Source organism: Puccinia triticina, chromosome 16A, assembly GCF_026914185.1.
Source record: "Puccinia triticina chromosome 16A, complete sequence".
In the NCBI taxonomy this organism is placed as follows: Eukaryota; Fungi; Basidiomycota; class Pucciniomycetes; order Pucciniales; family Pucciniaceae; genus Puccinia; species Puccinia triticina.
In genome coordinates, this window is record NC_070573.1 from 3,301,665 (window position 1) to 3,312,221 (window position 10,557).

The following is a 10,557-nucleotide window of genomic DNA, read 5'->3' on the forward strand; positions in this document are numbered from 1 at the left end:
GGGAAGACCCTGATTGTTTTGACCAACAAAAAGACCACGGAGGCGGTGATACGCCAAAGGAAATCAAAACACTCCGCCGTGAATGAAGAATGGAAAATCATCCTGGAAATCGACATTGTCTCAAAACGTGTTTTGTCCAGAGAGAACACTGCAGATGCTCTATCTCACGGAGACAGGTCGGGGCACGACACACAGTTCCAGGTAGCAATAGTCGTCCCATGGGACTTGGAGAACAGGCTGTTTCAAGTGTGAAACACAAAACTTGTATCCGTCACCCACAATCTCCCAATAAAATTGTTCATCCTTTTCATTTTCCTTTGAAATAAATACACCTGTTGACTGCTTCCACCTACCCGGAACTCCCACTCCAATCTGAGCTTAATACCCTCTAAGCGCTTCCAGAAATATGGCAGCAGCAGAAGAGTTGAAGAAACTCTCCACACTAGCCAGGAAAGGCTCTGTCCCGAGGGAATTATCCCCACAAGACAAACACTACCTCCTTGGTTATAGGTGGAACACGTTAGCATGCTACAATTCCGCAATCAACAAGTATCTGAAATTTGCCAAGAAAACCAATTGAATACCATTCAACCTCCCCCTCTTGGCGAAGGACATCTTTGACTTCTGCTACTGTGCGGGGAAAACCTACAAGCCAAGAGCAAGCCACAGGGTTTCCTCAGTAACCCTTGCAAAATAAATTGCCGGAATTCAAATGTGGCATACCATGCACGACACAATCTACCTGCAGAGGTAGTATATGTTGGTACACCTCACACCTGTGGATATAGCTCAACGGTAGAGCAACCCAGCATGCATCGGGGAGATGCGGGTTCGATTCCCCCTGTCCACACTATTCCTTTTACTTGCTCTACAGGTTATGAGCCCAGCGCTATAGGCAGCTGCGTACCTGGGATGAGCCTCTGGGAGGATTAGTGGGCTCTGTCACCGGTGTAGGTGTACAGGGGGTGTGTAGAGGTAGTATATGTTGGTACACCTCACACCTGTGGATATAGCTCAACGGTAGAGCAACCCAGCATGCATCGGGGAGATGCGGGTTCAATTCCCCCTGTCCGCACTATTCCTTTTACTCGCTCTACACTACCCTCTAGAGACCAAGAATAAGGTGGCAACGCTCCTCAGGTCTTCCGCCTACATTGACGCCAAGACAGAAGGAAAACCAAAGAAAGGAGCCATTACTCTCCGCCACCTAGTCATGCTCACCACAGCCTGGATCAAAGGAACTCCCTTCCAGAAGGCCCTACTTGATCTATGCCTAGTTGCTTTCTGGGGGCTCGCCCGTCTTGGAGAATTAACATACAAAAACAAGACAGGGCCCCTCACATGGTCAGCAGCCGTCCTAACAAGCGACGTTGCCCTATGGACGGAAGGCCTCAAGAAAAAGGCAACTGTAACAATCCGCAGCGCAAAAACTGCTGGCCCCAGAGTCACACAAGAGCTCCACCTCACCTTGCTGAAAGTCATGCTTTGTCCAATCCTTGCCTTAGAAAAGAGAATCCGAGACGCCAAAGGCCAGGACACCTCTCTTTTTGGTTACTGGGAGAACAAAACTAGGATGCACCTCACCAAAGCATCAGAATGCCAAGCGCTAGCACAGTTCTGGAACTCCAAGGGATGCACCGGCATTTTGGGCCACTCCTTCCGAGTGGGAGGAGCAACCTTCCTCAATTCCGCAGGAGTATCAAAAGAATCCATATGCTGGGCCGGGAGGTGGACTTCCAACTGCTATAAGCTCTACATCTGCAGCTACTCCAGGGAATACAAGACATACAAGCAGAATATCCTTTGAGAACTTCAAGAGTGCTGGATCAATTAACCTGGAATCCCCCTGTCACCAGCATGTACATCAGTGTGACAAAAGGAAAGGAACTACCTTACTTACCTACATTCCCCATGGGTTTTGGTAGAAGCATGGCCCAGGCACCGGGCTCCGAGCCTCATAGGCCGGAGTTACGGGTCTAGCGCCTGTGCCATAACACCCTCAGGTGTTCTATGCTTTGGGAGGATCCGATCCGACGCTGTCTCCTCCCTTGGGAGCTTCTCCCGCACAAGACTCCCCTCTTGGGAATCTTGGGCCGGGAGAAGTTAATTGTAAGAGGCTTAACGCGTAGGATTGGGGATCAAACCTCCCCTGACCCACACACAAGGGTCTTGGGAAGCCACTCCCTGGTTTCCAGGACCCTCAGAATGTAAGAAACCCTCAAGGCCGGCCAGGCCCAACTTATGAGTAAGCCGTGGCTAAGTGCGGCAGGATGGCACTGTGAACCCTACACACGCACCCCCCTTTGGACCCTGTCGGCATTCCGCAGCAAAGTCCTGACAAGCGCTACGCGCAGTCTCCCCGCGGCGCCCAGGTCAGAATGGACTGGTGAACAATTTCATTTTTGGCTAATTGACTGGTTTCTAATTGTGGATTTCTCACATTTTGATACCCCCTATTAACCCATAAACATCCGTTTTTTTTCCATAATTGGTATGGGTTACGGGGCTATAGGGACTTATGGGCTAAGAGCAGTTTCCCCCGCCTACCAAATTGGTGGACCAATTTTCCCATGGGTTAATGAGTATATGGGCTAATAGGGAGTCGACTGTAGCAGGTGGAGCGGAAGAAGGAGGAAGAAGATTGGCTTGGCCAATAGCAGACAGCTGGTCTGAAAAGGTGACCAGATACTCACTCTTAGGGGATCAAGTGCCTAAGCAGAGTCTTGAGGTGGGGCTAAAGTAACACTCAAGGATTAAGTTGAGTCAGAAATGATGATCATTTACTTAGGAGTCTCAGGGCTTAAAAGGACTAACAAAAAAGTGTTCAACATGTGGGCACAAGATTGAAGAAACACAATGAATAAGAAAAAATCTACATGCATACACAAGTGAATGACATGTTTGTGACAGGGAGAAAAAGGAGGGAGAACAGAATCAAGTGAAATTCCGACAGTATTGTGCTGGGAAGAAACCATATTTTTAAGAGCTTCTGCAGGTGTCTTGAGCCTCACTCTTGTAAATGAGTACGACAAATTGGACAGAGGGAATTTTTATCATAAAAATATGGTTGAATACATTCAGGGTGGAAGTCATGTCTGCATGAATTGATCCTTGCAACTTCAGAAAAGTTCCACTGATTGTTGGTGCCTTGTTCCGGAGGTTCAAATGGATGCACACATATTGGACATTGATCGACCTCTGGTTGTTTGCCTATTAGGACATGCAAAATTTTGTTCTGATTAGGGGGATTATTGGAAGTTGAGCTGCCATCGTGATTTTCGGTAGTTTCATCATGATCGTTGAGCTCATCCTGGTGAGTGTAAGCTCCAGTTTCCTGAGGCTGAATGTTCTCTGATTTGCTGCTCGCTCTTTCAAGTCCATCTTCGGCATGGTGAGAAGTGGCAAGTCCATTAATTTCTCCTTGCTGGCTAGCTGGTGTGGTGGCTAGTAAACGTAGAGCTTCATCTAATGTGACTGTATCCTGTGTTCCGACGGGTAACTGGTATCGTTCGTCATAAGGCATGTATCCAAAAATGGTGGTAAATTTTTTGAATTCTTTCAACATTCGGGGCTGGCGGCTGCAAAGCCCACGGCGATCGCAGTAATCATTGAGCAACCTGCTTTTATCAAAGAGCACCACACGGTAGCCATCCCCCCGTTCCATGAGTGTGCTTCGCCAGGGATCAGCAACAAGCTGTTCATTCGTTGTTTCGGATGAAGCTGATTGATGTTCAGATTCTTCGGTGTTTGCTTCATCCGCAGGTAATTGATGTTCAGATTCTTCGATGTTTGCTTTTCCCGCAGCTAATTGGTGTTCAGATTCTTCAATGGTTGCTGCGTAGGCAGCTATTTCATCCAGAAATCCTTGGGTGGTTGCGTCGTGATATTCCGGGACTGGGACATCTGGGTGGGGAAGTGATGACTGCATGACTTTCTCGCGTAGACCCTTCGGCACGCGTTCCTTGTAGTAGAGCACCATAGACCAGATTCGAGTCATTCCTATGATTGTGTTTTTCCAGCCGTCATCAGCATGTTCTTGATAGATGCAGGGAAGTAAACGCCGGCGCATCGATGCAAAGAATCTTGCAGGTTGAAAAACACAGCTGCTTCTGTCAGAATCCCTGGTCGCCGCGCGAGTTTCCTGTCGAAGATGTGATGCTGAAGATGGGCCAGTCACAATCTCTCGTACATCGGGGCCATTTGCTAGATCATGTTCTGGCTGCCCTGTAATAGCGGCCGTCGCTACCAGGATAACAGAAGACTACACACGAGCAAAAAGTTCAAGAGAAAAGTTCGATGCATATTGATCAGTTTATGGGTTTGCTTGATGCACGTTAATACGTTTCTGAATATCTACTCGAACTCAACTAGAATCAAGAGGGAAAGCTTCATAACTGGCCCAGCTGCTGTTGAATCTTCGACTTATCGCTATTGAGATCACTTGACTGACGATAAGAAATGCTTAATATTTCAGGTTGGCTGCTCGTGAGTGAATCCTTTGTGATGGCCGGATGGGTAGAGTTTGCTCCTACCTTGATCCCATCCGCCTCTCACAGCTTGAGTCGCCCCAAGGCCTTCAGAAACTCGCCCGCCCCAAAGGGATTTCGGGCTCCGCCAGGCTTCCTAAAACTTGAAATAATCCCGAGATACAGTATCTGGAGGGTTTCACTTGCCAATACCCTCCATATTTGTCAATTACTGGAAGCGCAGCGGGAAGTTTTAAGTTCCGTGGAAACAATAGACTGAGGAGGGCTCTTCACTGACGGGGACAGGGTGCGCAGGGACTCGGCAGGCGGAGCCTGGGGACAATCCTGTCTTCTTCCCGAGAGCGTAGCGGGAGGCGAACTTAGTCAGTCCCTCTTCTTCTCTGTGAGACAGAGACCCTGCGGGGCTCTCCTCCAGAGAGGCTTTGTTAAGCTCGAGCGGAAGGGGGGTCTTGTCCAAGAAACCGGGCGAGCAGGACCGGAAGAGAGGGCTAGGGTGTTGTCTCGTGACTTGGGGCATACTGGGTAACAAACGCCAGGCTGTAGTCTGTACCGTCCCCTTTGGGGACCTACGGTGGACCTGGCCCGACATTGGTTGTGCCACCCAAAACGAAAACGAAAAACAAATTCTGACACTTGTGAGCACTCGTGTCAGATAAATAAGCCGAGTACAGGCCGCGGTACATAGATACTGCAGTCTGCATATACGTCCACAACCTGCTCGGGTTCGAAGGGCATGCCCCCCGACGCTTCCGCCCAGAACATGCGCATGAACTCCGGGCTCGGCCCGCTGATCAGTACCGTGTGTTTATGCAAGCAGACACTCCGAACTGAGTCGGCCAGACTTCGGATTGGCCACCGGTCCCAACTCTCCTCGGAAAACCATGTCCGACAACAATTTTAACTTTGAACAACCATGCCTCGTTTGAAGCATGCCCGCAAGCCTGGTTTGAAGCATGCCGCATGCCTGGTTTGAAGCATGCCCGCGACCGTTCCGCCCAGAACCAGCCCATGAACTCCGGGCCAGGCACTCAGTCAGACTCGAGTCAAACAGGACCTCGGATTGGCCGCTGTCCAGCGACCTATCCTGGGACAACCATGTCCAACAAGGGGTTGAACAACCATGACTGTTGGGGGCAAAAATCTGTTTTGTAGACTCTGATGCAAGATGAGAAGGTCATTTGAAAGGAAATTCAACAGAAATCACATATGATTGACAATGTGAATGAGGATGTATAATACAAAATGAGAAAGTGGTTTGAGAGATGATGCGAGTTATGGACAGGGAATTTGATGAGGATTCACAAGAAAATGTTAAATGTGACTGAGGATGTATAATACAAATTTTGAAAGAATTTTGAAAGACAATGTAAGATGTGTAAAGAAATCCAGAAGGCAATTTGATAAGTATTGACAAGAAAAAAGTTGAAGATGAATGGATTGACAAGAGGAATTGTTAATGTAAATTGGAAGAAAATGCTACAACTGTGTTGATCCAGGATTGAATGGGTGATGTGGAGGGGGTAGTGAATCAAACTTTGAAGTAAGAGATTTCAGGTAGCTCTTCATTTCTGGATTTTAGAAGGTGGGCCAGTGATCCCCAGGGCTTTACCCATTTCAAGTCCACTGCTTTTCCCAGATGTAGTGCTTCACAAACTTCATTTCCTGTGCGGCAGGAATGCTCCTTCAAAAAATTTGCAATTCCTTCACTGCTGGTGTTCACATCAGACCAAGATCTAAAAGGAAACACATCAGCAAAAGAAATGGTGGAAGTCATAAGAGGATGATTGAAAAAAAGATGATTTTTGAACACACTTGGGATCCATATCAACAATCTGGGGATCAGTAAGGGTTGGGCCCACACCCTGCAGGTCACTGAATAGGTTCTTGCCTTTAGATTGATTGTATGACTAGTGTGTGAATGATTTCATGAGTTTGAATAAATCAGGGTCCATTCCTGGCTGATTTTGAGGCACAGAAAAGTTATGTTTGCTGGAATATTTGACATAATGGCCTTGCAAGAAGTATTCCAGGAAGTGCACATTTGTTGTTGAATTGACTGGGCCATCAGCTACTACAAAATGGCGGAGAAGATGATTAATTGGAAGCAAAAATATTTTAGTTAGCATGGCATTAAACATATCACCTCAGGTGCAAGGGACAATCACTTACCTCAATGGAGTTTCCCTTTCTCTTGAGCATTTCTCTCAAGTGTTCACAGTGACTGAGTTCTTTCTTGAATTGGGTGAGTAGATAATATAAGCCTTCATACATCAGTGCATCAGTTTCATTTTGGTGAATTGATGGGTGTGATTCATTTAACCTGACTTTTGCTACCCAGTTGTTGATGTGCTCAATTCCAACTTGAAGCTCTGTTTTCACCTGAGCTGATATAGACTGTCCTCATGCCCCCACTTCCCACTATTTTATTAAGGTGGACCCGGTAGTTAATGGAATTGGTGATGCCTTGAATGCTATTGGAAAGTTCAAATCTTGTGCCTGCTGTGGATGAGGATTTGGATGTGATATGACCAAAAGCGTTAAGCCTATCAATTGCGTAGAAGTGGGGAATAAGCTCTGCAGCTTAGTCCCCAAAGACATAGCATGGTCTTCCGACAGGCAAGTTTCACTAACTGTAACCTAACCACTTAGGTCACAACAGGATGGAGGGTGGGTTGTGAAAAAGATAAACGCTGTCCTGAAACCCAGTTGACTGATTCCCCACCAACGGAAGAGCTATGTACACGTGTAATGAGGCCTCCAAGATGAGATGCCAGATGTTTTGGATTGTTAGTTGGTTTTGTGAGAATACCAGCTTAGGGGAACGGTGCCTAACTCATAAATTGAGCAATACGCTGGGAACTAAATTAGCTGCAGAATCTGGTAAGCAAAAGAAAACCATTTCCACAGTCCAAATCAGCGCCGCGGGAGTTGTGAAACTAAATTCATCTTCTGATGTAGACAGGTCTGACACATATGAGCAGCAAGATTAGGCTTACAGAAAATCCCGGCCCAAGATCACTGATCAAGAGAATATCAGCAAGCACCAAAGGTAAGCGGCTTCAGAGACTCATGGTGAGATGATTAGATAGATGCTAACACTCTATTCATTTATCTTAGACAGGACCGTCAAAGAAAGACAGACCAAACACCCCAATACTGCTCAAAGAGCAGGAAGAAATATTGGAAAGTGATTTGTGTTCAAAGACAGCAGAGGCTAGAATGAAACAACAGCAGCTGAGGCAAAGTTCATCTTGGAGATTGTGTTGCATTGCTACTTAGCCATATAGCCAACACAAAGTGAAAAGTCACCCAGTTCAAAAGACAAATACAAGTAAGGCTCAAACAAACCTTCAGGAGAGAGCAGAAAAGGAAATTTAGCTAATGATGGTTGTTGACCATGACAGACCGCCGAAAGCCAACACTATTCTTTTCTTACTTTATCTCAGTCTCAACTTGAATGTAGAGAGCGGCTCTGTTCCTGCTCTTAGGTACTTTTTCCTTTTTCTTTATATATCAATCTATTGTACATACCTTACATCACATAGTCTGATAAGAAAAAAAAAAACTCTTAGTTCTTTGAAGTTTTTCAGGTTTGGAAGCAAATTTACCACCAAGTGCCCATGATTCTGGTGTGAGCTTTGACCCAATTTTTCCAGGTGATGTGTTTCTTCTTGTTATGGGTGGTGGTGATTTGGGTTGGAGTGCCCTTTTGGAAGACTTGACAGTGGTAGGCATTTGTTTGGATAATTTGTACCTTGAGTTGGAATCTGTGCCTTCAGGATGGTTGTACATCAAGTCTTATATATAATTAGTTTTTTTCTGCCAGAGGTATCACTAATGATACTATTAAGGATATCTTGAGTAGGAATCTTTGCTGTCCCTTGGCTGAGGGAAATAAAGGGCCTGGGTGATTCAGAAAGGTGATCTATTTCAGTGGCATTGTTGGCTAGTATGTCAGGTGAAAATTCTTTGGAGAACATCCGCAAGCTGCAGCAGTCCGTTTGTTCGCGCTTGAAAAAAACAATCAAGGCAAGCGCCCCAAAAATATGCCGGCAAAGTCATGCAAGCAGGCCTGGCCGTCCCTCCTCCCAACAGAGTGGCAGGATGGGGGACGGATGAACAGACATAAATAGGCCGAGCCTCCCCGGCGAAAGAACACACTTCTGGCGGCCGATCCGAGGTCTGGTCCAACTAAGTTCGGAGTGTGCGCGGTCCTGATCAGCGGGCCTGGCCCGGAGCTCATGGGCTTGTTCTGGGCGGAAGGGTCAGGGGGCATGCCCTTCAAACACGAGAAGGCTGTGGACGTAGTGCAGACTGCAGTATCTATGTATTGCGGCCTGTACTCGGCATATGTATCTGAAACGGGTGTCAGAATTCATTTTTCGTTTTCTTTTTGGGTGGCACAACCAATGTTGGCCCAGGTCCACCGTAGGGACCTCAGCCGGAGAGCATGTGAAGGTAAGGAAGCCCTAGAGGGACACGCATCCGGCCACCGTTTTGAAAAATCGAAAAATGTGATTTCACAAAATACAGATGCATGAAACGTGTACCACATGTATACACCTTCCAACTTCGGAATTCCATGAAACAAGAAGTTGGATTCTTGAATCAATGGCCGGTGGAGATTGGTCATTGATCTCAGAGCTCATGTTTTCATGTGAGAGCTTGAGAAGGCGTACCATGGGACCGCGGTGCGAAGCCCCCGCGCACACTAGGGTTTCACAAGGAGTATCACAAGACTCCCCGGTCCGTATACTTAGTTCTGCTTCCTGTCCACATCCTAGCCGGTAGAGATTCTTGTTTCCCCATTTCTCCCGGCTAGGTAAGAGTTTCCTTATTTCTTTCTCTTCATGTTATTCCTGGTTGTACTCAACACAGAGATTCTTGTTTTCCCATCTCTCCCGGCTAGATCCCCCGAAGAAATACAGCCCACCAATTGGACCTAGAAACGTTCCCAGCTTCTTAACCCTGTCCCGAGCGCCTTTTCCCATCATTCTTAGTGAGGGTCCACGTGACCCTTACACGCGGATTCATCAACAACTCCTCGGTCACCGGTACTGACCGGTCAGCCAGAGCGGTACACACCGGCCATCGGGAACGTATTCCCCTTGATGGCAGATCCGTTTGGTCATTGAGGGCTCCCCTCAATGGGCTGTCCTCTTGGTCATTGAGATGAGTATACGCTCCTGTAGATGACTGGAACAAACCGGTCATTGAGAGGAGTATGTACTCCTCAGGATGACCGGAACAAACCGGTCATTGAGAGGAGTATGTACTCCTCAGGATGACCGGAACAAACCGGTCATCGAGAGGAGTATGTACTCCTCAGGATGACCGGAACAAACCGGTCATTGGGAGGAGTATGTACTCCTCTAGATGGCCGGAATGAACCGGTCATCGGGTGGAGTGCATACTCCTTGATGTGTTAGACGACTGGTCAAGATTGCATAGTACATGTCCATACTATGTACTTATCCGTCAGCCAAACCTAGTAGCATGAGACTGCTTGTTCCCAAAACCTAACCTTGTATGTAGACTATATGCGGTAGCCCGGCCCGGCTCCTATTCTCTTTCCTCATTGAGATTAGGAGACCGGACCCGGACGTGTGGAGAGCTTACCACAGCGTGCTATTGTTGTATAGCCCTGAGTCCTTATAGGTTAAAAGCCGGCTCGTCCTTCTTACACGTTCTATTATCCCGGGTTCTCTGAAACAACGTTTGGTCAAGGAGTGAATGAGCTCAAGGCAGCAGAAGAAGAAAGAATTAGATAAAAAGATAAAAGATTGGGAAGAAAATTATAAAAAAGAGATAGAAGAAAAAAAGAAAGAAGAACAAGAATACTACAAGAAAAAAAGAGAAGAAATAATTAAAAATAGAGATAACCCACCTCATCTGCTGCCCGAGTCTCCCCCACTCCCAATGGCAAATCCCAATGCTGCTGCCGAAGCCGCTTTCGCGCAACTTCAACAACAAGTGAAAAACTTGTCAGCTCAACTCACCCACCTCAACGCTGCACCCCCCACACCTGCAGTTCGATCAAACGTCCAATCTTGACAGAATGTCATTTACT

The 10,557-nt window shown here is 47.0% G+C and overlaps 1 protein-coding gene across 1 annotated transcript; it reads right to left on the minus strand.

Moving 5' to 3' along the window:
- Positions 1-3,007: 3,007 nt before the first annotated feature.
- Positions 3,008-4,069, minus strand: PtA15_16A322 (uncharacterized protein; the record flags this gene model as incomplete). The annotated part of the gene is made up of 1 exon (XM_053164001.1): positions 3,008-4,069. The coding sequence occupies one exon, from the start codon at positions 4,067-4,069 to the stop codon at positions 3,008-3,010; it is 1,062 nt and encodes a 353-aa protein (XP_053027969.1).
- Between the last annotated feature and the right edge of the window lie 6,488 nt (positions 4,070-10,557).